The following is a 24,185-nucleotide window of genomic DNA, read 5'->3' as shown; positions in this document are numbered from 1 at the left end:
TTTTCATGTAACAACTAGATTTATATCAACATTTACCTGTTGTCCACCCATCTGGTGTCATGTATTCATGACCTTCATATGCAGATGACCTTAAAACTTCTGAAACACTGACCAAATTGAAATTTCACTCATTGGTGCTAAGTCCTTTATAGCAAAATGGTCTGACCTTGCAATTTTTATAATGGGATCAGACAAAACATTGAAACTTTCTTCTGTAACTAATTTCCTTTTCATGGCCTTTCTGACTCTACATGGTTTACTCTCTACATTTATGGCATTTAGCTGACACTTTTATCCCAAGCGATTTACAATTATGACTGAGTACAACTTGAGCAATTGAGGGTTAAGAGCCTTGCTCAGGGGCCCAACAGTGGCAACTTGGCAGTGGTGGGGCTTGAACCAGCAACCTTACAAGTCAAGTACCTTAGCCACTGAGCTACCACTGCACTCTCTAAGGGTACACACCACAAAAACAGTTCACAGGAATCATTTACACAACTACCGGTATATTCATGCATCCAATGCAAACTGTTACTCATGACATTTTAAAGCCTTACTTGAACTTGTTCTGTGCTATTTCTCTGAGCTTCTCCTTCCTTACATACCCTTATGTGCACCTAGGTGCTACGATACTTTTGGCTCTTTACTGTCTAGGAGGTTTTTTTTTTGTTTGTTTGTTTGCCATGGGGGTCAAGTCTTTTAGTAACTTTTAACCCTACCATCAGGAACATCTCATTTAATAAAGGGTGGTCAGTATAATACGTTTGCGATTTGGTTCAAATACCTGTGTTTTTGTTTTTTTTCCTTCTCTCTGTTGTTGTCATTTTACAACTTTATAGCATCTACATCATGAAGCTGGTTCTGGAATGGATCAAAAGTAATGGAGGTGCAGAAGCCATGGAGATATTGAACAAAAAAAAATCATCTTTGATCTATGACATCATAAACACCTCTAATGGATTCTATTGGTTAGTGAAATTGCATGAATAAAAGTATTAATATCTATGAGGAATGTTAATATTGTGCAACTATTTGAGTTGTTGTAAGCAATCTTGCTGTCTTTTTATGGTAATTAAATGTAACTAATTTGCGGTTCCAATGTAATAATAGCAAGTTTCTCCTCTCATTTAGTACAAAGTTTTCAATTAAAATGCCAGTAAAGCTAAAAGCTTTAAATCTGGAAACAAATTGCTGTTAATTAACTTTCTGGTATTTTCTCAGCACTTGCTCTGAAGCAGTGAGAGCCTGAGTACTGGAGCATTTCGGTGTGAACCATGCTGTCCCCCTCACAACCCACCTCCTTTTTCAGTTGCCCCATTGATGTGTCGTGCCGGAGCCGCATGAACATTCCATTCCGCATTGGGAAAAAAGAGGGAGATGAAGCACTGGAAAAACTTTTTTTGGATGGTGCTTCCAAACTTGGAATGATATCATTAAAAGGACACAGGTATTGGACATGCACAAAGATAATCTGTAAATAATTTCAAATTACATTTTACATGGGATCTTAAAGTAAATTCCACTCTTCTGTATCTTTCTGCATGTTTTAGTGTATTCAGAGCTAAATGTAATGATTGCCTGAATACCCAGGACAACAAAACAAGTAAAACGTCAGGACAGCATGAAATATCGCTTTACTAATCGTGCAAGCAAATGTTGGAGGGTGTTTAATATATTAACTGAAGAAAGCATAATCTTTGTGACACTGAACTTGGTTTCCTTGAGTATGTATCACCCTGCCAAAATCTTTTTTATTAGTCAGAACAAATCAAAGGCAATATTTGGTGCTAAACACTGGTAAATTGAGTTGTTCACTAAAATGTCAGCAAAGCACAAGTCTGCAGCTGTGTCCACAGTTTTATTTTCTTACATAAAACTTGGATTCCTGGGCGGAATTTAAACACCATGCCAGAAAGGTTCAGCAAAGTTTGTATTGATTGTCATAACCAAGTTTTTGTACTTTAGATTAACCTAGCTTTCACTGTAGTAATTACTTTCCAAGAGGGAGATTGGAGATTAATTACCTGTGCGGTTAAATGAAGGCGTGTCTCATGTTTTTCTCATGACTGTATAATCTTTGTCTTAACTTTAATAGGAGGCCCCTTGAAGCATAGATGCATTAACTTTTAGAGAACACAAAAAGAACAAAGGACAGCCTCTTTGAATTTTGTGGTTTTATGTATTAGTATGTGTATCTGTAATGGTGAGCATTAAGGAGACAGACGCATCTGTGGAGAAGAGCGAGATTTATTAAGGGAAAATCCAGAGTCATAGTCATCAGAGTAGTCCAGGGTCAAAGAACCAATATGGAGAGTAGGAGGATGCATGATTAAACAAAACAACATCCATTCAATGAACAGCAGAGACACAGGGAACCAGACAGGGTTTAAATGTATGAACTAATTAACACAAAACCAGACAGGTGAAAGAAGTAATAACAGGCATGGTAAAACAGATGTGGTGGCGGAGAAAATGAAACCAAGGAACTGGACTTTGGCTAGGCCCTTTTGTTGTAGATTTGTTGGTGTGCTTGGGATTATTGTCCTGTTGCATGACCCAATTTTGGCCAAGCTTTAGCTGTCAGATAGATGGCCACACATTTGACTCTAGAATACTCTGGTATACAGAGGACTACATGGTTGACTCAATGACTGCATGGTGCCGAGGTCCTGTGGCTGCAAAACATGCTCAAATCACCACCCCTCTACCACTGTGCTTGACAGCTGGTATGAGCTGCTGTGTTTTGGCTCTGTGAATTATGGCCAAATGAAAAATATTACAACAGAGATTTTTAATCTTGCAAAGAATACTGGGGTACTTGAAGCAAAGTATAACTGGCACACGTGATTTATTCTCTGAAATTGAATAAAAATGGACAGAAGTAAAATCCAGAAGAAGGGTGTCCAAATGGACATGGAGAACTTATATTACTAGTGTTACATAAAATTAAATACAAATACTCTGTCCAGGAGAAATCGCTGTGGTCTTCAGTACAAAACAAATTCTCATTGGCATGACTGAGGAGTTAAATTCATAATTGTAGAAGTATGTTGGTATCAGAATCAGTTTGTTGTCAAAAAATCAATAGCTAATGTGTAATTACAAAATGAATCAAAATTTATGTATTTTTTAGCAATTTGATGTCTTAATTCTCCCACTGAGATGCAGAAAATCACTTGAGCTACCTAGTGGCTACAAGAAAATAACCATGATTTGTAATGGGATATCATCATTTATTGCTATAATTCTGGAGATTTGTAATTGTTTGTATATGTTTACATTCACCCTTGCCTATTACCGAAGAGTTTATTGAAAATGTTTGCATTCAAATGGATGTAGGAAGAGTGGAACCATAAATTAGGCTCAGGCAACTTATAAGATCAAGTTCTGTTCTTTATTACCTCTCATCATAAGATGGACATAATAGCACAGCAGTGTAACAGAACTAATAGCCCATCTGATATCACGAGCATTAACAGTGTATTAAGGTTTTAAAGTCAAAACTGTAGTTTCATTAGTTGTCCATGGAAGCCTGTAGTAGCTCATTTTTGCGGAATTTTTTGAGATGAAAAAGCCACTACCGGAATTTGTATGTAGTGTGTATATAGTAGAGAGAGATATTTATGCATTGTACTGCATGTTATGTAATAGGGTATGTAATGTGTGTAGCGTTCATACCCACTGGCAGATTGCCTACTAGAAGGATGAGACTGACTGTGTATGTATACAGAGAAGTATATAAAGCGGTGAATACTTGCTTATTTGCATTATGATGTCATCCTCACTCTTGTTTTTTGACAGATCTGTTGGTGGAATACGAGCTTCTCTGTACAATGCTGTGACTCTGGAAGATGCTCAAGCACTCTCTGCCTATATGAAGGAGTTTCTAAAGGATCATCTTACGGAAATTGATCATTAGTCATATTTACAAATTCACTTAGCCACTTTTGGCGGTAACAGCTGTCCTCTTTAACTAGCGTTGTCCCTGGGATATGTTTTCTTAGAATTTTAAATGTTTTATTTTTAAATTTACTTTTATGTAGCTAGAGAATAGTTCTAATTTTATAACTTGGTTTATTTAAACAACACTACTAAACATGAATGTGTCAGAAAAGAATACCCAATTGGGTTTGTCACTCATTTGTCATTTACTCTGTAAGCTTGTAAACCAATATTAGACTTTTTATCTAAATATACAATGTACCTTTACATTTGTATCAGAAAGCTTTTATGTATATATCTAATCAATTTAAATGCAGAGATATTTGTGCCATGTAGTTTCTTAATATGTAAACAAAGTGGCATAAAAGATTTAAAACAATAGAAATTAAAGTGACAATAGAAATTAAAGTAAAAGATGTTTGAGCACATTTGATGTTTTTTATTTTCTTCCAAAAATTAATTAAAGACCTGCAAAAAGCTTAGTCATTTTATGGCTATTATTGATGTTGACAAAACATGGACAGTGAACTTTATAACGCGCACACACACGCACGTGTGTGTGTGTGTGTGTGTGTGTGTGTTTTAATGTTAATAATATTAGAATAATCAAAATGTAAAATGAATAATTATTAAAATGGCATGAAAAAGTATTGTGCCTGGTTAAAATGGCTTAAAAAGTATAGTTTGTAAACAAACTTGAATTGGCTTGCCAAAGCTTGATTTAACAGTACGGAACCTATGAATGTAATAAATGACCATCATACTATCCTACAAATAACGTATATATAGTTATGTATATATGTTAATGTGTTATGAATTTATTACATCAAGTTTTATGAGTCCATAGTCCACAATAATTGTCTTCTTTTAAAATTCATGCAGCATCAATGGATTTCTTTAGGAGAATGGATGGACTAAAAAGTTGAACAGGATACATTTAGTGTTTAAGGTCAACTCTGGTTTTTTTTTGCCAAGTTTGATGAATGTATTTTAAATTCAGTAATGAAATTAGTGGAACTCTATGGAAGAATGGAGAGATTTAAATCTGTACGATGTATAAATTAAATCTGTACTGATAGGGTGGTAGATGAAATAATGAAAGGGTACTCTCTTCCAGACTGTAACTGCTTATTTCTTGCTTATTAGGAAACGAGTTTCACTGAAAGACAAATTATTTTGGAAACATTGCATGTCAATAGTTAATTACAACTGAAATTAATTTAAGTCTGTAGTGGCTTAGGCTAAATATGAGTCTGGGAAATGGCTCTTAAATGTCTTAAATTCTGGATATGTTCTTATAATTATCTTATTGTATATGTACTAGAATCAAGTATGGCTCAGAACCATTATAGAGAATTTAATAATTTAATGAACTCTCTTGCTTCACATTTTATAGGTTGATCTCTAGTATCAAGCAAACATTTTCACAAATAAGAGTTTGCACAGGGAATTTAAACCAGGTGGTGCAGTCATGCATACACTGAGTTGATATACTAATCAGGAGAAATCTGTAGAGCAATTTTTCTGCCTTTCTTCAGGTTTTGAACCAAGCACAGAGGGAACTGCTGAATTACAATGGTACTCAGATTAGTGTTCTTGGTAAGGAGCATTCTTTTATGAAATTAAATTGCTTATGTTATATATGTGCTGTAGTATTAATTATCCATTAATGTTATATTTAGAAATGAGCCACAGGTCATCAGATTTTAGGAACATCATAAACAACACAGAATGTCTTCTTCGTCAACTTCTGTGAGTTTTAGTCCTTTTGAAAGTACATTTACATAGCTTTGATTGACAGTGATATGCTTGCTCATATAACTATGTTAACATCTATGTTTTCTGTTCCTATTCTGTACACAGGAATATACCTGAAAACTACAAGGTTTTGTTTCTTCAGGGTGGTGGATCAGGGCAGTTCAGTGCTGTTCCTCTAAATCTGATTGGTCTAAAGAAGGACATGTGTGCAGATTATCTTGTGACTGGTATTTTTTCTGCAAGGGCTGCCAAAGAGGCAGAGAAATATGGCAAAGTGAATATGGTTCACACAGAATTGGATAGATTCACAAGTGAGTTATTCCAAAATTATGGTGTAAATAACTCTCAGCCAAAGACAAAAGGAAATGAGAATTACAATGAATGCAAGAATGGGCCCCCATATAGTAGTAGTAGAATAGTAGACCTTTATTTTCATTACAGCTATATACAGTGTGCAGTGCACATCGAGATGAAATAACATTTCTTCTACCCAGGTGCAAGATACATTCATATATGTATGATGCAGACTTTACTGACAGTGCCTAAAGAGTACAAAGAGGAAGGTGTTGGGGGAGGGGTGTGATGGGGCACAGTTCTTCACACAACGGTATTGGAGTAGAGCATCTATGTGACATTTAACATGACAATAAGATATTTCCAGAGAAGAATGACATGTGAAATTAAACTGTGACATGCAATACTGTGACATGCAGTACTGAGTCACATCAGTCTGTCTTAGTGCTGTAAACATTAAGTTCACAAAACACACATGGTGTTTAAAGTCTGACAGTCAGACTTCTTGAACTGCAGAGGAAATAAAGATGCTGCTGGGCTCTCTTGGCCAAGGAGATGGTGTTGGCTGTCCATGTGAAGTCTTTTGCAGCAACGTGGTGTTCATCACTCTCTGTACTATGGAGCCATTTATACACAAAGGGGAGTAATCGGCATGGAACCTCTGGAGTCGACAATCATCGCTTTTGATTTGTCAACATTCAAGGACAGATTGTTGTTGCTGTATAAGGCCGTGAGATAATGTCTCCCCTCTCTGTTTGATTTTTCATCATTGTCAACGATTAGTGCAACCACTGTGGTATCAGTGAAGTTACCAGTGTGGTTTCAACTAGTTCTGGCAGCACAGACGTAGGTCTGCAGCATGAATAATGGTCAGCTGAGCATACAACCATAGGTGGACACCAGTGTTCACAGTGATGATGATGGAGGATGCAGTTGCATAGCAAAGAGCTAAAGCCCAGCAGGTACAGCTTATAAGTCTGATGTTGAAAAATGATTATACTGAATGCTGAGCAAAAATCTATGAACAGCATTATGACAAATGTATTCTTGTTGTTGAAGTGGGATAATGCAAGGGGAAGAGCATGTGAGATCACGTCCTCTGTGGGTGATGCCAGGGAAAGAGCATGTGAGATTGTGATTTGGGCAGTACTGCAGAAGGTCCAGTGTCAGGGGAGCCCGGTCTTTATGTGACTCATGACTAACTACTGGAATCATTTCATGATGTTTGGTGCAAAGTGGTATGCAATTTTTGTTACTGTTAAAAGCTAAGCACGTAAGATGACCTGATTTCCAAAAGGCATAAAGTTAAAGTTGACACATTTATTTAATATTTTAAGCAAGATTACATTCTTATTTCCATCTTTTTATATCTATTCATAGATTTTCAGTGACATTTAGGTCAAGGCACTGTGAGGCCCACAGCAAAACTTTAAGCTTGTGCCTCTTGAAGTAGACCATTGTGGATTTTTTAGTGTTTAGGATCAATTTCCTAAGCCATCCTCTTTTCATCTAAAGTTTTTGTGTTGTTTTTTTACAGCTAGTGTGATTTGCCTTTCTAGAAATCATATGAGCAGTTCCCTTGGAAATATTTCTTAGTCTTTCATATAGCCTGACCTCTCTGCCATTTCTTAATTACATTACCAAATGAGGAAATGGAAATACCTGAAAATGCTTGCTTATAGCCTTCTCTTGAGCTGTAGGCATCAATTAATTTAAGATAAATAAGGTTTAAGACCTTGGTAAAAGTTATTTTGTATCCTTAGGGGTGCCCAAACCATTGCTTGGTGCTGGTTTAATTTTTTTTCACTCTAAAACTGTACAAAAAACCCCAAAACACTAATTTGCTTAAAATGTTGAAAAGAACCTTTTGGAGATCAGTTCATCTTCTACTCATTTAACCATTCACAGTAATAGAAATTTTACCACAATGACAAAGCAAAAACATTTACATGCCATTTTACATGCTATGGTGGTCATTGAGGCTTCAGTAGTCACTGCAGACTTCTTTGGCAGCTGTAGTCAGCATATAGTTATACATAGTTCACCAGAACTACTAGTAATTGGAAGCTGTTGTTTCTCTTCTCTTCAGTCTCGAGAGGAAAAATCTAACTAATTGTTTGTGTTAATCTTAAATACCAAAAAGTGGCACTAACACACAAGCATAGCTCAGTTCAGTGTTCCCTCTCAAGTCAGATTATAAAACACAGAAATGGATTATTATATTGTATAAGTATGTAATATCAAAGTAGAAAGATTTGTATTCTGATGACTGTTTCACATAGCCCTCTTTGCTCTTATCCAGTGGCCCGATGAGGTCCACATCAATTATTTGGAAGGTGACCTCAATCAATAGGAGGAGACTCAGTAGCTCATTTGGTATGGTGTTGAGGTAACTGTACATTTGGAATGGTAGTGACATAACTTCACATTTGGTATGGTGGTGAGATAACTGCACATTTGGTATGGTGGTAACATAACTGCACATTTGGTATGGTGGTGAGAACTGCAGTGCATATGGAAAGTCTTCCGACCCTTTCGAGTTTTGCACACTTTGGTATGTTTCAGATTCATCTTAAAATGGATTAAACTCTTTTTTTTCCTCACTAGTCTGCACACAGTACTCCACAATGACAAAGCAAAAATTGATTTTTGGAATGTTCTGAAAATATATTAAAAAGAAAAAAATAACTGACATATTGCATTTGCATAAATATTCAGACTGTTTTTAACACTAGCTATTGAGCTCTGACTTCTATGGTCCTTTAAATGCTTCTGCAAATTAACTGGTGTCTACCTATGTGTAACTGAACTAACTGTATTAGAAAAAGCAAACAACTGTCTATATAAGTTCTCACAGTTGATGGTGTGTCAGTTTGAAAGCCAAGCCACGAGATTGAGAAAACTGTCTAAAGACCTGCGAGACAGGATTATGTCAGGTCTCAGTTATGGAGAATACAAGAAAAAAACTGCATTGAAAGTGCCCAAGAGAACAGTGTCTTCCATCATTCTTAAATGGAAGAAGCTTGGAACCAACAACAATTTTCCTACATCTGGCTGCCCAACCAAACTGGGCAAATGATGAAGGGCTTTGGTCAAACAGGTAACTCCACAGTCACTATGAATGAGATCCAGGGCTCTACTTTTGTGGACACAGCACCACCTTGTCACATTTCTGTCTACCAAATTAACAAATGATGATACATTTATGTGCACCCTATAAAACCATTAAAATGCTGTGTTGGGTATCTTTAACACCTCAGCACAGCCAAAGAAATTGAGCCTCCAGAGTTCTATTGTGGACATAGAAGAAACTTCCAGGAGAACAATCTTCAGTGAATTGACCAGACAAATGCCAATGCAATGGTCAGATGGAAGCCATCCCTCACTGAAAGGCACATTTATTATAGCTTTAATCAAGTATTAACTGACGGGTCTGTATAATTATGCAAATAAGAGTTTTTCAGTTTTTTATTATTAATAAATTGAAAAAAAAAATCCAAAAAATGTAAATTTGCTTTGTCATTGTGGAGTAATGCATAGACTGATGAGAAAAATGAGTTCATTTTAAGATGAGTCTGAAACACTACATTGCAGAAAACTTTAAAACTTTTCATATGCACTATAGCTCACACTGGTGCATAATGCACAGAACCTGCATTCATCAGCTCAATTGCCCAGCGAATAAAAACTGTTGATTAAAGGTGATTTAGTGTCTTATATTGCCCTATATGCCCTGCCATGAGATCATTAAGACTACAACCCATTGCTAATAATAGAAAAATGGGGATATGAAAGTGCAGTCCCTGGCGTCAGGATTTTATTCCACAAATGCACAAAGGGAAAACTCAGAGATGAATCCTAAAGGAAAGATGGCTGGTGTGAGAATGAAGTGGGGTGAGAGTGAAGTGGAGCACTGGAGATCTGGAGCAGGCTTTGGAGAAATTGGTGATCATTGCACTGTTTCTTTCCCAAGGCCTCAATGAAGGTGTTCCTATTTGCAGTTAAAGGCCTATTGTTGGGTTTGTTGCGGGCTAAAGAGAGATGTGACCAGGTCACTGAACAGTGGGCATTTGGTAGTGATGTACATGCATCCTGATCCTGGGTTTTGGTTGGTTTGTTAATGACCTCCAGAAGTCAGTTTGGGATTATCCTGGTTGCATGAGTGGCTCATATTTTATCTGATGGCATTATTATTATTTTACCATTTGCTATTTCTTGTGTCAACCAGAGGAATATGTTTTCCCCTTCTAAGCCTTGCTTCCTCTCAAGGATTCTTTCTCTAGCTCTTCAAATATTTTTCACCTTTGGCCTTTGATTTGCTGAAACACCAATTTCTGTAAAGCTGCTTAATGAAAACACCACTTGTAAAAAGCAGTACAAAAAAAATGTAAATAAATTCAGACACAGCAGACAGGGCTTACTCTGAGCTAACTGGAACTTAAATATTTAGATCAATAAACCAATAAACTAGCCACTTCCAGCATCAAGGTTTAGAATATTTCAACTTACACATTTTTCCTTTTAGTCAGGCATTTGTATATTTTTTACTTATTTGTACACCAGTTTTTCTTTTTTTAATTTCCTCCATTTTTCCCCACAATTGCTGCATTCAAGAGAAACTCAAGAGATCATTACCTTCAATGAGTGTTTAATGCAAGGTTATGTATTTTTAAGACTTATCTACCTTTGACAACTATATTGCACTGAAATTAAATGGAAAAATTTAATAAACTTGCATAATCTTATTGTAAATAGATTAAAATGTATTTCAGAAAAAGACAGAAAAAATATTATTGTTTCATGAAATCAAAAATTAAAATATTTTCCCTCAGGTATTCCAGGTACCAGCAGTTGGTCACTCAATCCTTCGGCATCATATGTCTACATCTGTTGTAATGAAACAGCACATGGTGTTGAGTTTAATTTCATTCCTGACACCAAGGATGTCATTCTTGTTGGTGATATGACCTCAAATTTCCTGTCCCGACCAATAGATGTATCAAAGGTTGGCATTATTTCTGCGGCTTAGGTTTTTAATTTGCTGTTGCACAACTGATTAATGTTAAAGTACATTGTTTGTTTGTTTTATATTTGCTTAATTTGTTTATTTAAGAAATGTTGTCATTGGTCCAAGTTTGGGCTAATATTTGCAGCTGCCCAAAAGAACATAGGATGTGCTGGAGTCACTGTTGTCATAGTGAGAGAGGATCTATTGGGAAACACCTTGAAGGAATGCCCTATTGTACTGGATTACCAAGCACAAGATGGAAACAATTCCTTCTACAACACACCCTCCTGTTTCAGGTAAGTCTCATCAACATGTTTTCTTTAAGTGCTCTTATGCCTCATTTAAGAATGAATACCAGCCAATTCAGTAGCATTTTTGTCAAACCTAACATCAAAATATGCATATTCAGTTTTTTGTAATCTAAGTCAAATGTATTTATGTATTTATTATTTATAGTTGTCATAAGGCCATTTTACAAATGCATGGTTCCAAGTACCAAATGAGCAAGCCAGAAGCCAGAGTAACAAGAAAAAATTCCATTGACGGAATTAAGGAAGAATCTTAGGAAGGACCAATATTCAAGAGGGAACCCATTCTCCTTGGGCAGCTCTGCTACTAATCAGTCTATATTTTATACATTATGTTTGGTCCAAGTAGCCACTTCAGTGTATATGTGGGAGTCTCAGCTACTCATTTCTACATCCATTGGAGTAGATGGAGAGCCTGGATTGATATGGGAGCTTCACTTCATCTAGAATGGTGCCCGGACATTTTCTGGCATCATCTTAGATGCTTTCTTAGCAATGAGCAGCTCTGCTTCAGTATGTGCATCATCTCCACTGTAGCATACAAATAAAATAGAAAGATGTCATTAGATTTGTAAAGATGAACAATGCACAACCAGTTTATATTCAGTAGATATGCCAATGGTAGCAGCATAACTAAAAGGGAGGACCAAAGGGTGACCACAATCCTGAGGGCTCTCTGATACATTGCATTCGACCCACATCTTTGTTACAAACCTGAGTAAATGCATGAAATGGCTGGATGACATCAACTCAATGTCTGGGAACCCCAGGCTCTGCACCTTTTGTATACAGGATGTTAATTATTTACTCAGGTTTTTTGGGTAACTTTCTGTTGCAGGGTTTGCCTTAGCTCCTAAAATTAGTAACATTATAACTGGGGGAAAAGCCTTCTCCTATAAAGCCTCTCAGTCATGGTCCACCCTTCTAGCTTTAATTGGGGACACACTGTCAATTTTTAAATCCAGGTTAAAGATTTAATTAATTACTCAGGTTTTTTGGTTAAGTGATTTGATTCAAAAATCCATATGTTCTTTTTATGCTTCTATTCTTCTTTTTGTTATAATTTTACAACTTTACAGCATCTACATCATGAAGCTGTTTCTGGAATGGATCAAGAATAATGGCGGTGTTGAAGCCATGGAGATACTGAACAAACAGAAGTCTTCTTTGATCTATGACATCATCAACATCTCCAATGGATTCTACTCGTTAGCAAAATTGCATTCATAAATAGATTTAACATAAATATTTAAAAATATATGATTATTAATGTTAAAATAATGGATTAAACTGAAATCTGTATATTACTAAGGCAGATATCTTGCTGAATAAAGGTTTGAAACAGAGGGTGTTTCATTGGTAGGTTAAATGAAACACATAGCTGTTGTTCCTTTCATTTAGTACAAAGTTTTAAATTAAAGTACCTGTAAGGTTAAAACCATCAATTCTAGAAACAAAGCACTGTTTTAATAAATGAATAATCAATTACCTTTTTTTGATAAAGGTATCATTGGCTAATGTTATTCATTGCTTGCCATGACCTTTTTACAGCAAAAGGTAGCCATATAAGTACAAGAAAAGTAAATAGAGAAGTATAGAATTTCTTGAATGACTAGTTAAATCAGTTCTGTATAGAATGATCTTGACATTGCTTCTGCTTGGAATGATCTTGGCATTGGATCTGACATAACAGTTGGCTTGGTAGTAGTTTGGTTTGAAATTAAAATGTGTTCTCAAGTACACTCACTTTTCTCCCTTGTATGCAGCTGCCTCACTGATGTAGAGTGCCGGAGCCGCATGAACATTCCATTCCGTATTGGGAAAAAAGGGGGAGATGAAACACTTGAAAAACTTTTTTTGGATGGTGCTTCAAAACTTGGAATGATTTCATTAAAAGGCCACAGGTACAGGACATTATACAAAAAAATAATATGTGGATTACACATTACATTTTACACTGGATCTAAAGAAACATTCCACCGTTGCAAAGCACGTTTCTGCATATTTCATATTTTTATAAGATGATCTGAGAGCCCTTGAGGGTACATGCCTTGTAATCATATTGCTAAGCTAAAGAGGGGCAAGCCCATGTAAGCATTTTAAAATGCTTCTGCTGACACTTAAGTCCATTCTGAATGACACAAGTATCCAGTGCAATGCTTTAAGGATTGGTGTAAAATACTTGCTCCTCTTTGCATGTTCTGCTTCATTCTGTTCCCTTTGTAGCCTTGAAATACTTTTCTATTTCTAATGAATGTATAAGCTTTTCATTCAGTTGCTGTGGGGATTGTTCCGGCCTTGGCTATGATATGCAGATGTTAGACTGCTCCTCTAGAGACATTACAAACACCACCACTGACTTTGAAACAGGAGATTGGGGGTTCAAATCCTGACCAAGGTGTCTCCAGTGTGGTCCCTTAGGCAAGGCCCTTAAAGCTATCCACCTACCTACCTCATTAACAATGAGAGATTGGAAAATGACTGTGTCAAGATCCCATGGGACTTCCAGATAGAGACAGACAAAATTGTGATGGCTAACCAACCGGATATAGTAGTGGTGGACAAACGGAAGAGCGCTGTAGTGACAGATGTGGCAATCATGAGTGATAATAGAATTTATATATATATATATATATATATATATATATATATATATATATATATATATATATACACACATTTATATAGCACCTTTACCACATTCGAGGTCACTTTAAAATTTATAAAAAGAAAAAGTTAGGAGAAATAGGCAGTTATAAAGTGAGTCTTAAATTGTGAAAGGACAGTCACAGAGGTTCTGAGAAATAACAATGCAAAGATGAGAGGGCACAGCACTAAAGGATCTGGGCCCCCTGATTACAGTATGCTCTTAAAAATCACCAGTAAACCAGTATCAGAAGACCTGTCTGTTTGAAGTGGTTTGTAGGGCTACAAAAGCTCAGAAAGATAAGGCAGGGCAAGACCGTATGGTGCTTTTCAAGAGGAAGAACTTTATACTTAATTTTGAGATAAAAGGATAGCCAGTGTAGTTGATACAGAATGGTAGTGATGTGTGCTGATTGTCTCGGATGAATATGGACTCCTGCTGATGTATTTTGAATAAGCTGCAGTTGATTTAAAGTTTTACAGGCAAGCCAATGAAAAGGGCTCTACAGTAATCTAAGCATGAGGTTATGGAAGCATGAACAAGTTTCAGCACGTGAAATGAATACGGGAGGCATACGGGAGGTGATTTTTGAATCATGATTTACATGTCTCTTGAGGGGACAAAAACCACTAATACTGAAACATGCAGAATTATTTTTAATAAACATATTTGCATTGTTAGTGTGTGCTTGCATGCCATATACCAACTGAATTCTCGCTAGACATTGTATATATTCAGGGCTCATGTGTCACTGAATTATAGCAGAATGCTTTGGAGAAATACATATTCAGCAGTGCTGAACACTTGCGTAGTTGCATTATGATGTCATCCTCACTCTTGTTTTTTGACAGATCTGTTGGTGGAATACGAGCTTCTCTGTACAATGCTGTGACTCTGGAAGATGCTCAAGCACTTTCTGCCTATATGAAGCAGTTTCTAAAGGATCATTGTCATTTTAAAGAAAACGATCACTAGATGATGTCTAATTTACAAGTTACAATGTCCTAGTTCACTAGCATTGTCCTATGCAAGAATCCTTATTATTTCAATTTTTGTCTTCTAATTTCAGTAATTTATCATTTGATTTCTAATTTCAGTTCTAATTAATTTCAGTTCAGATTTCATTTATCTGGAGAATATTTCTATTACATAATATCATAAATAATCCAGTGCCAGTAACTAAGGCAAATGTTAGGCTTTACTCAGTGTTTGGATAAGAGTGTCTAAATGATGTAAATTATGGAAACAGTATTCCAGAGTTTAGGTTTCTATCACCTATGGTGCACAGCATAGAAGGAACTATTGAGAGCAGATGGGTATCAGAGGAATAGGGCTACACAAAGATGACTATGCATCTAAAATTGAATGTCTGGCAACCAGAAAAGGTGTTGAAAAGTAGGTCTGTTATGTGTGTCTTTGGATATGAGTATGAGATATAAGTACTCTAGCAGTTGGACTTTACAGATGCTGCAGAATGCTTCCTGACAGGGAGCCCATAGAGTATTACAGTGTCAAATCTAAATACTGCAGACTAAGAAAATGAAGGACATAGTATTATTAAAATGAAGGAAGTTATCTTAGTTTCCTTAAAATGGAAGAAAGCCACCTTTGCAAAATATGTGATGTGATAAAGTGGAACTGAAGATGATGCCAACATTTGTAACCTGGGCAGAAGTAGGCATAAAATCTGGAATTGATCATGCAATGTGTTTGATTTTCATATGGATGGCTGGGAGCACAATTAATATGACTTCAGATTTCTCATTATTTAGTTTCACTTTCACAGAGAATCAGGTCTTTCTATAAGAGAGCCATTTGATGAAAATGGGAGGTGGAAGACTCTTTGAGGGATATGTAAGTATGCCTAAATTTGTGTATCGACATAGCAGTGGAACTGAAAGCCAAGAGGGAGCAAATGTACAGTCATGGCTAAAAGTTTTGAGACTAACACAAATTTTGGTTTTCACAAAGTTTACTGCCTCAGTTTTTTTAGATCCTTTTTTTCAGATGTTTATATGGTATAGAGAAGTACAATTATAAGCATTTAATAAGTTTTTTTTTTAGGTTTTATTGACAAATACATACAGTTTAAGCAAAGACTTAATATTTACAGTGCTGACACTTCTTTTTTAAGATTTCTGCAATTCGCCTTGGCATGTTGGATATCAGCTTCTGGGAAAAATCTTGAATGATGGCAACCCATTTTTGTTTAATCAGTGCTTCGAGTCCATCGCAGTTTCTGTGTTTTTGTTTGTCCATTCTCTTTTTGAGGATTGACCACAGGTTCTCAATGGAAGAGTTTCCTGGCCAATGGACCCAGAATTTCAATGTTTTGTTCACTGAGCCACTTGGCTATCCCTTTTTACTTGTGACATGGTGCTCCATCATGCTGGAAAAAGCATTGTTCATCACCAAATTGCTCCTGAATCATTGGGAGATGTTGCTCTCAGAGGATGTTTTGATACCATTCCTTATATATGGCAGTGTTCTTAGGCAAAATTTTGAGCAAACCCACTCCCTTTGATGAGAAGCAACTCCACACAAGAATGGTCTCAAGATGCCTCACTGTTGGCATGACACATGACTCATGGTAGAGCTCACCTTTTCTTCTCCAGATGTAACAACGAGTCTGAAGTAGGCTTCATCAGAGAAAATAACTTTACCCCAGTCCTTTGCAGTCCAATCCCTATACCTCCTGCAGAATGTCAGTCTGTCCTTTCTTTGAGAGAGAAGTGGCTTCTGAGCTACCAGGGCAGTGGTAGCTCAGTGGTTAAGGTACTTGACTTGTAATTGGAAGGTTGCTGATTCAAGCCCCACAACTGCCACTGTTGGGCCCCTGAGTAAGACCCTTAACCCTCAATTGCTCAAGTTCTACTCAGTCATAATTGTAAGTTGCTTTTTATAAAAGCATCAGCTAAATGCCGTAAATGTTCTTTGCTGCCCTTCTTGACACCAAGCAATCCTCCAAAAGCCTTCACCTCGCTGTGTGTGCAGATGCACTCACACCTGCCTTCTGCCATTCCTACTCTCATCCAACAGAGTGGGTTTGCTCAAGATTTTGCAGTAAACTTTGTGAAAACCAAAATTTGTGTCAATCTCAAAACTTTTGGCCATGAATGTATTTAAAAAAAAAAGAAAAAAAAAAGCTTTCAATCATCTCAATTGCCGTCTGTCTGTGAGATGATCAGATGCATGAATTAAGTCAATGTCTAGTCTATTTAGCAGTGCATTCATGGTATACTATTTCAGAATCAGCAGTAAAGTCCATAGGAAGAAATCTGTTCAGCAACACACCATCAGCTGCAAACAACAAATCATTCATTATTTCATCCAGGGCAGTCTCAGTGCTGTTACTGCTGTTAAACCCAGACTGAAACTCTTCAAACATATCATTAGAAGCTAGGTGTTATTTTTACTTGGCTGTTAACCATACAATTAAGCAACTTGTCAAAGAAAAGCAGGTTAGAAATAGGTCTGTAATTTTGTGGTCCTCAGATGCAACCCCTGGCTTATGCCCCATTTTAGGTTGTGGGGGATAACCAGAGAACTACTGAGAACTTTAATTATGAAAGAGCAAAGAGAGGTAAGATGGTTTCGCTAAAGAAGAAGGCATATGAACCAGACAGCAATTGGCAAAACTCCAGGGATGACATATTCTCAGTGAAAGGATTTATGTCTATGGATTTCCCATGAGAGAGGAGATGTGTGCAGATCAAACAAGTCAGCCTTGTGATCATAAAAATAAGAGATCAGTTCCACATACCTCAGAAGGCCTACTGAGCAGACAATAACTAGAGTGTACCTTTTAAATGTTGAGTAAAGTCCAAGCACTGATGCAAGTACAGAGAACTTGAAGTAAAGGCACAGTTATCTGCCACCATGAATATTACAGTCACCCAACATGGTAAAATACATAATTTGTATATAGTTCACTTGTAAACACTGATGGAACTTTAAAATGTAGGTTAACAAGAAGTCATCAGGGCCTTATTCAGATTATGTGCCATGGACATTACCAACACTGCAATTGTTTGTTTTTGATCAAAGTACACTATCACATCTTGTGACTGCTTTTTGCCATGCTGATGCTTTTTGTTTTGTTTGCATCTGGTTTAGTGATAAGGATTAAGATATCATTTTGAAATAATCTCCCTACCTGTGCATATTTGAATCTTTTGGATTACTGTTGTATGTGGAGCTAACAATTCATTGCTCATCTTGCTACTCCTCTGGGTGAGCTTTATGCTGTGAGCCCTCTTCAACTATCAACTATCAACTATGGTTGGTGAGTGACTCTGTTAGCCATGACTGTCAGTTAATTAAATTATGCCACATTTTGATTTGTTTTAATGACGATAAAACTACAGCTGAGTTAACTGGAAAAATAATTACATCTTAATTCACATTTACTGGAATTAATGTTACAGAGAAACTGGGGCCCACTATGAAAAGAAGACACGCAGCTACATGGGCCTGGTATTCTGGGGCAGGCAAGTTTTAAAATACAAAACCGCCACCAAACTCCAAATTTAAAAAAAAAAACAAAAAAAAAACCCAAGAAAAATAATCCATTAGTCCCAGCTCTACTACAACGCCCTTTCCTCGTCAGGCCTAGTTCAATCCTCAACCAGCAGTCCCAACAGTCTGACATAAATAGAATAATTAGGAAACATTAAAACTATACAAACGTACTAATATTGCTATTCACAATTTAAAGTGACTAATTTGCCGCAACAACTGAAAGGTAGAAAAATAGTGGTTTCCTCTGACAAGCAACGATCTTGAGCCTGTTAATTCATCCTTTTTGCTGTGCAATAAGTCGTCATGAGCGTCCTTCGCAAATAGTTAAAGCACAGCTAAACATCTTCTTAGTATGCAACGCAGAGATGTTTCATTGTCGATTCATTCAAACCGTTCACAAGATTAACAACCAGAAATTAAAATAGGGCGCATCGTAACCTAAAAATACATCTCTTCAAACGAGTTAAATACATAATGCGTTCTGTCCTTCCGGGCCTGTAACCTTAAGTGGAACGCTCTTAAAATGGGTAATCCCCATGACTAATAACAAGTCCCACCTATTCCATATGGGTGAACGGCTTTCGTAGGTTTAATGGAGAACAACATGGGGAACAGAACAAACAGGTAAACACACCATACTGAAACTATAGAAAATAATTACAAAACGAAAGTATAAAAAAGACATTGCCATACGAAAACACTAAATATACGTAGGCTAGCATTAACTACATAATAAGGGGGCCACGTGTGCGCAAATAGAGAATTACAAGGCTGACGGTTTAAATAGCAAAGCTGAGTGTTAGGTGTACCTGCAGAGGACCTGGGGCGGGTAGAGGGGGAACGATCGGCTGAGTGATTGACAACCATTAGCAGAAAATGTCAGAGCAATGGATATTCAGCCAAAAACGATCAATTAGAGCACAGCAAATACATGTTGCTTTTGCGTGGCTTTTTATAGAACAACACCTTCTCATAGCTGAACTCCTCACCTTACTGACGATAGCTGCCTAGCTAGATAAACAGATCTACTGTCACCAGCCGTATAGCTAAAGTTTCATTTATTACTCTGTGAAAATTAGTTTTTATTATCATACGTAATTGCATTGTAAAGGTCTCAAGTACAAATCCAACATTCCCATAAAGATATGATTACAACAGTAGATAATTCACAGTCCTCAGCGGACAGTTCATCTTGTTCTGATCGAGTTCTTTTTGAATACTCCGTCAGTGTTCGCCATCTTCAGATAATCCTCTTGGGGATTATTGGGGATATGTAATGCAGCACAACCCACATTACAAAAAGTTCCTTTGCACGATTAGTGCAATGAAATATTTCCATTATTTTTTCGTTTTCACCGTTTAGCTCCTTTCATCTCCATTATGTTTGGTCTGTTTCGTGGGCGCCTCTAGCGTCTGACAAGATTCCAGATTGGCTAGAAATTCTCTAGTTGTACTAAGTACATAGAACAGTGTGTACTACCATTATAAATAAGTGCTTAATGCTTATGAGCCAATTTCGGAAGCAGTCTTGGTCTTTTTTTTTCTTTTACAGCTTTTGAATACTGAAATGAATTTACTCGACGATTTCGTGCTTCAATCTTTTCCTAATTTCTTTTAGTACTTGTGATTAATGCGTTTTACATAATACGTTGACAATTCTTAATTCATGGAGTTCTCTGAACTACACTTCCCAAAGATTTTAATTTGAACGAATTATTAAAAGATACATAATATAGAAATCTCTGTTAGAAGCGACACTGGGGATTTTATGCTCTGTGTCTTTGTTTCAAAACCAGAAAAACCTCCACAGCATAACCTTTACGGGGGGCTCCTTTCCAGAATTATTTTCAATTATTGCGTAAGTGTCCCGTTGTTGCTAAGGTACTTAATTGGCTTACGAGACTGCCAGTCAAATGAACAGCCAATTGTGTAAGGTTTTTGTAGCAGAGGGTTGAAACATCGTGCTTTGCTGTTTACATGTAGTTGCTTAGAACTTTATAACCCCAGCATGTCTGCCTCCATAGTGAGAGCAACTGTTAAGGCGGTTAGCAGGCGAAAGATTTTAGCCACAAAAGCCGCTTTAACACTGGTGAGTGTTCTCTTCCTGACACATTCGCACATTTTAGTTGGTGAAATCCGAATAACAGAAATTAAACACGCGTTGAAGGTAAACATGGTTAGCTACTTGGCTAGCAAGCTAATATGCGTTCTAAATAGCTAGCTAGCTTTTAGCTCTTTTAATATCTTGCTGGCCTGCTAACGGTAGCTAGGTTAGCTGTTTAGTTAAGTATGTCCCTGACATTTAATTCTGGATCAGTAAGCAAGCTAGAGTGTATATAGCTAGCTCGTTAGCTGCTTATTGTCAATGCTAGCTAGCGACCTACCTAGCTGCCTTAGCTGTCTTATATAGCCTTTGTTCTATAAATTAACGTGAAAGTCAGGTGTAGTTAGTTAGCTAGCTAGCTAGCTAGTATTAAACTGATGTGGTTGAAGATGCAATCTGCATCTTACGTCGTGGAGGACTTAAGACGTTAGCTAGCGTTAGCTAGTTTTACGATCGTTATTGCAGTATTGCTAGATAAGAATGTGTTAAACTGGGTCGAGCCTAGATAACTATGTTAGCATACCTTCAAATTCACTGTAACCGGGTCTTCGAAACAAGGGCAGTTCCCCAGGTTACTTAAATAAATGTAATGTTTTAAATACATGACAACATTGTTATTTTTTGAGATTGACAGAATCTATGCACAGGGAACAATGTAAACAGTATGTTTTCAGACCAGCTAGCTAGCTAGTTGTTTGTACAAGAGAACCTTTAAAATCATCTAGCTAGTTGCTTGTACAGGAAAACCATACCTTCATTCTTGCTGGCGACAATCTTACACTGAACATACTGGCCACTGCTATTCTTCAACAATATACTGAATGAATAATTTAACGCAAACCAAAGTAGACAGATTGATCGATAAGACAGAAAAATTATGTTTCCCAACCTTAGCTTGGGTTAGGCTGCAATTAAAAGGATACAAGTTTTTCTTGTCTGTGTTGTCATTCTGTCTAGCATTAAAACAACTATTATTCACGTGAACCACATTTTATGGTTATGATTTGTTATTCCTCTTCAGACACCTTCAGCTGTGAATAGAATCAAGCTTCTTTTGCAAGATAAGCCAGAATATGTAAGTAATCTCATTGCATGCCTCGAATATTTCTTACTGATAGGATTGTGTCCTAGCTGTGTTGTGTCTGTGTAGATTGGGCTGAAGGTTGGAGTTCGGACCAGAGGTTGTAATGGCCTCACATACACACTGGACTACACAAAAGAGAAGGAAAAATCAGATGAGGAGGTGTGTCAGGATGGTGAGTAATGTGTTCTAAACATGCAGTTAAAAGCCTGATTTTCTTCAGCTAATTTTTTTTTCTTTTTATTAATGTCGTTCTTTTTTTGTTAACGGTAAATAACCTTTTCAAATAACACATGTAGGTAAATTAGTAAATGGTTTGAAGATTTGTTTGCATGGCAGAACACCAGCTTCAATCAGATGACTGTCAATCCTACTTGTAGGGTTGTCTAACTCAATTGCAAAGTAGTACTGCCTTCATTTCAGAGTTGTGCAGTTGTTACATAGACATTTAGAATGTGTTTTAGAATGTGTTTTCAATGTTTTAGAATGTGTTTTCTTAGACTGTGTTTTTCTTTAACACAATTGTTCCCCCCCAGTTTGGAATTTATTATAAAACAAGTCTAGTTAGCACTCTCTCAGACCTCTGAATTAAAACAAGTTATCTGCTAATGCATTGTCTCAGAAGTTTCTAATTAGGACAGCAAGTAATGTCATTAGAATGTCTGATAATCTGCCATCTTCCACAATATAAGGTTGTGTCAGCCTTCAATCACCTCTCAACGTGTAAACATTAATGTTTGTGATGTCTTTTTTTCAGGTGTGAGAGTTTTTATTGAGAAGAAGGCTCAACTTACTTTGTTGGGCACAGAGATGGATTTTGTTGAAACAAAACTCTCCAGTGAGTTTGTGTTTAATAATCCAAACATCAAGGGAACATGTGGCTGTGGGGAGAGTTTTAACATCTGAACTGCTTTGTAACACACACTGGGGCCCCTTTTCTCTTCCTGCCATGTATACCCTGCAGGACATAGTCTTATTTCCAAGTCCAAGGTCAAGAGCCACTGTGTGGCAAAAGTGGAAATATATAAAGAAAGAAAAAAAAAATGACATGAGACTAATGTACATGGAGGGATTTGACATCAGCTGCAACTAGCAAAAATGATCTTCAGTATCATACCACCAACCTTGAGAAGTGCTGTAATTGTTTAGTTGAAATGCGTTCAACTCAGTTCATACCTTCTTTCACTTGTGGCAAATTGTGTACTCTAGGTTATTTTCTAGTCCGTAACCTGTGGAATGAAGGCAATTGATGAAAGTTTATTATTTAGTTTTAGGAAGAATCTGTTGATGTGAGATGTTGACCTACTTGTTGTTTCCAGGTTGCTGCCTTCACCCCATCAAAGATGGGCTGTGGTAGTAAACCAACAGTTATGACATTTACTTGGTTGCCACTTCATGGTTTGACATTTATTTGTGATTTGTAGTCCAGTGTATGCATTTCAGTTACCCTGTGAACCTGAACTGAACTGAGTCAAGTGTCATTCCTAGTTTTCCTAAAGCTTTTCTGAGATGCATAAGAACAAGTTGGACACTTCTGCCCTGAAAGAGAATAATGAAAACTTTATTGTATTATTTCACGTAACCATGTAAGTGAGATGGTGAAAGCCAGAAGTGGTATATTAAACATAAAATGTAGGCAAAGATTAAAGACCCCTGAAGGCTGTTCAAGTAAGAAATGTTTTGAACTGGGTTTGTTTAATATGTGTTGCATTGTTCAGCACATGATGATGAGCAGATTAAATGTTGTCATGCTGCTCACTCTGAAATTTTATGTGGTTGTAAAAACCCAAGAGTAAGTATCGATTGTAATAAGCCTGTCTATCAACGCACAATAAAGTTATACACATACACAAATGTAGGATCTGTTTTTAATTGTTGCACATTTTGTCAAAATATGGACCTTTGTTACTCCATTTGCCTTTATTTGAATGAAAAAGCAGTGCAGTAAATGTCGTGGCTGACGATAGGAGGTGAGCAACATATGAACTTCTCAGTCACAGATAGTTTAAGGCTGCTTTTGTGTAAGGTTTTGTGTCTCTCCTGTCACAGAGGATAACTTCAGAGCCATCTGACATTCAGGAAGTCCCTGAGTACAGATTCTTCTGCAGGTCCTTTAGACTTTCAAAATATTTAAAATGTCTACCACCTAAAAACAAAATATAACATCCTAAAATATGTAATTTGACTGTTCTATCTCATATCTGAGGCCTTACATTTGAAGACAACACTATAACAGCAGATTCACATTTTGTGGATTGGCACTGAAAGCAAATGTCACACCATCCAAATGGAATGCTTTTTCATAGATAGATCACCACATCAACTGAAAATTGTGTCCTTAAAAAAGGTGAGTTTCTCAATTATTTCACATTCCATGCCCTGTCAGATTTCAGGGAATATATATTTCTTGGTCTTTGTGAAAGGACTAAATTGCAATAACCTTTAGAAATGTAAAAAGTCAGTGCAGTGATGTAAAGCATTGTGTGCTACTGCTAGAAGCCTGTCGGTACATGCCTAGCTTT

General features: G+C 36.8%; 2 protein-coding genes across 4 annotated transcripts in view; both read left to right on the top strand.

Annotated features, from left to right (window-relative positions):
- psat1 (phosphoserine aminotransferase 1) overlaps positions 1-15,655 on the top strand; it is a 28,057-nt gene extending 12,402 nt beyond the window's left edge. The window contains exons 2-9 of one of the 3 annotated variants that reach the window (XM_027009310.2): positions 5,481-5,541; positions 5,625-5,694; positions 5,806-6,011; positions 10,827-10,999; positions 11,129-11,298; positions 12,390-12,518; positions 13,077-13,214; positions 14,809-15,655. In XM_027009310.2, coding sequence (XP_026865111.2) covers positions 5,481-5,541; positions 5,625-5,694; positions 5,806-6,011; positions 10,827-10,999; positions 11,129-11,298; positions 12,390-12,518; positions 13,077-13,214; positions 14,809-14,932 — 1,071 coding nt within the window. In that variant the 3' untranslated portion in view covers positions 14,933-15,655. Of the gene's footprint in view, positions 1-839; positions 969-1,309; positions 1,448-3,801; positions 4,425-5,480; positions 5,542-5,624; positions 5,695-5,805; positions 6,012-10,826; positions 11,000-11,128; positions 11,299-12,389; positions 12,519-13,076; positions 13,215-14,808 lie in introns of those variants that run through there. The other 2 variants (XM_027009312.2, XM_027009311.2) reach the window with 2 other exon arrangements.
- A 4,785-nt stretch (positions 15,656-20,440) lies between these two features.
- Positions 20,441-23,517, top strand: isca1 (iron-sulfur cluster assembly 1). Its single transcript, XM_027009255.2, has 4 exons — positions 20,441-20,567; positions 21,604-21,657; positions 21,733-21,838; positions 22,421-23,517. The coding sequence occupies exons 1-4, from the start codon at positions 20,487-20,489 to the stop codon at positions 22,567-22,569; spliced, it is 390 nt and encodes a 129-aa protein (XP_026865056.1). The 5' UTR covers positions 20,441-20,486; the 3' UTR covers positions 22,570-23,517.
- Positions 23,518-24,185: the final 668 nt, after the last annotated feature.

The sequence above is a fragment of the Electrophorus electricus genome, chromosome 5 (genome assembly GCF_013358815.1).
Source record: "Electrophorus electricus isolate fEleEle1 chromosome 5, fEleEle1.pri, whole genome shotgun sequence".
NCBI lineage: Eukaryota > Metazoa > Chordata > Actinopteri > Gymnotiformes > Gymnotidae > Electrophorus > Electrophorus electricus.
This window is presented reverse-complemented; position numbering and strand designations above follow the sequence as displayed.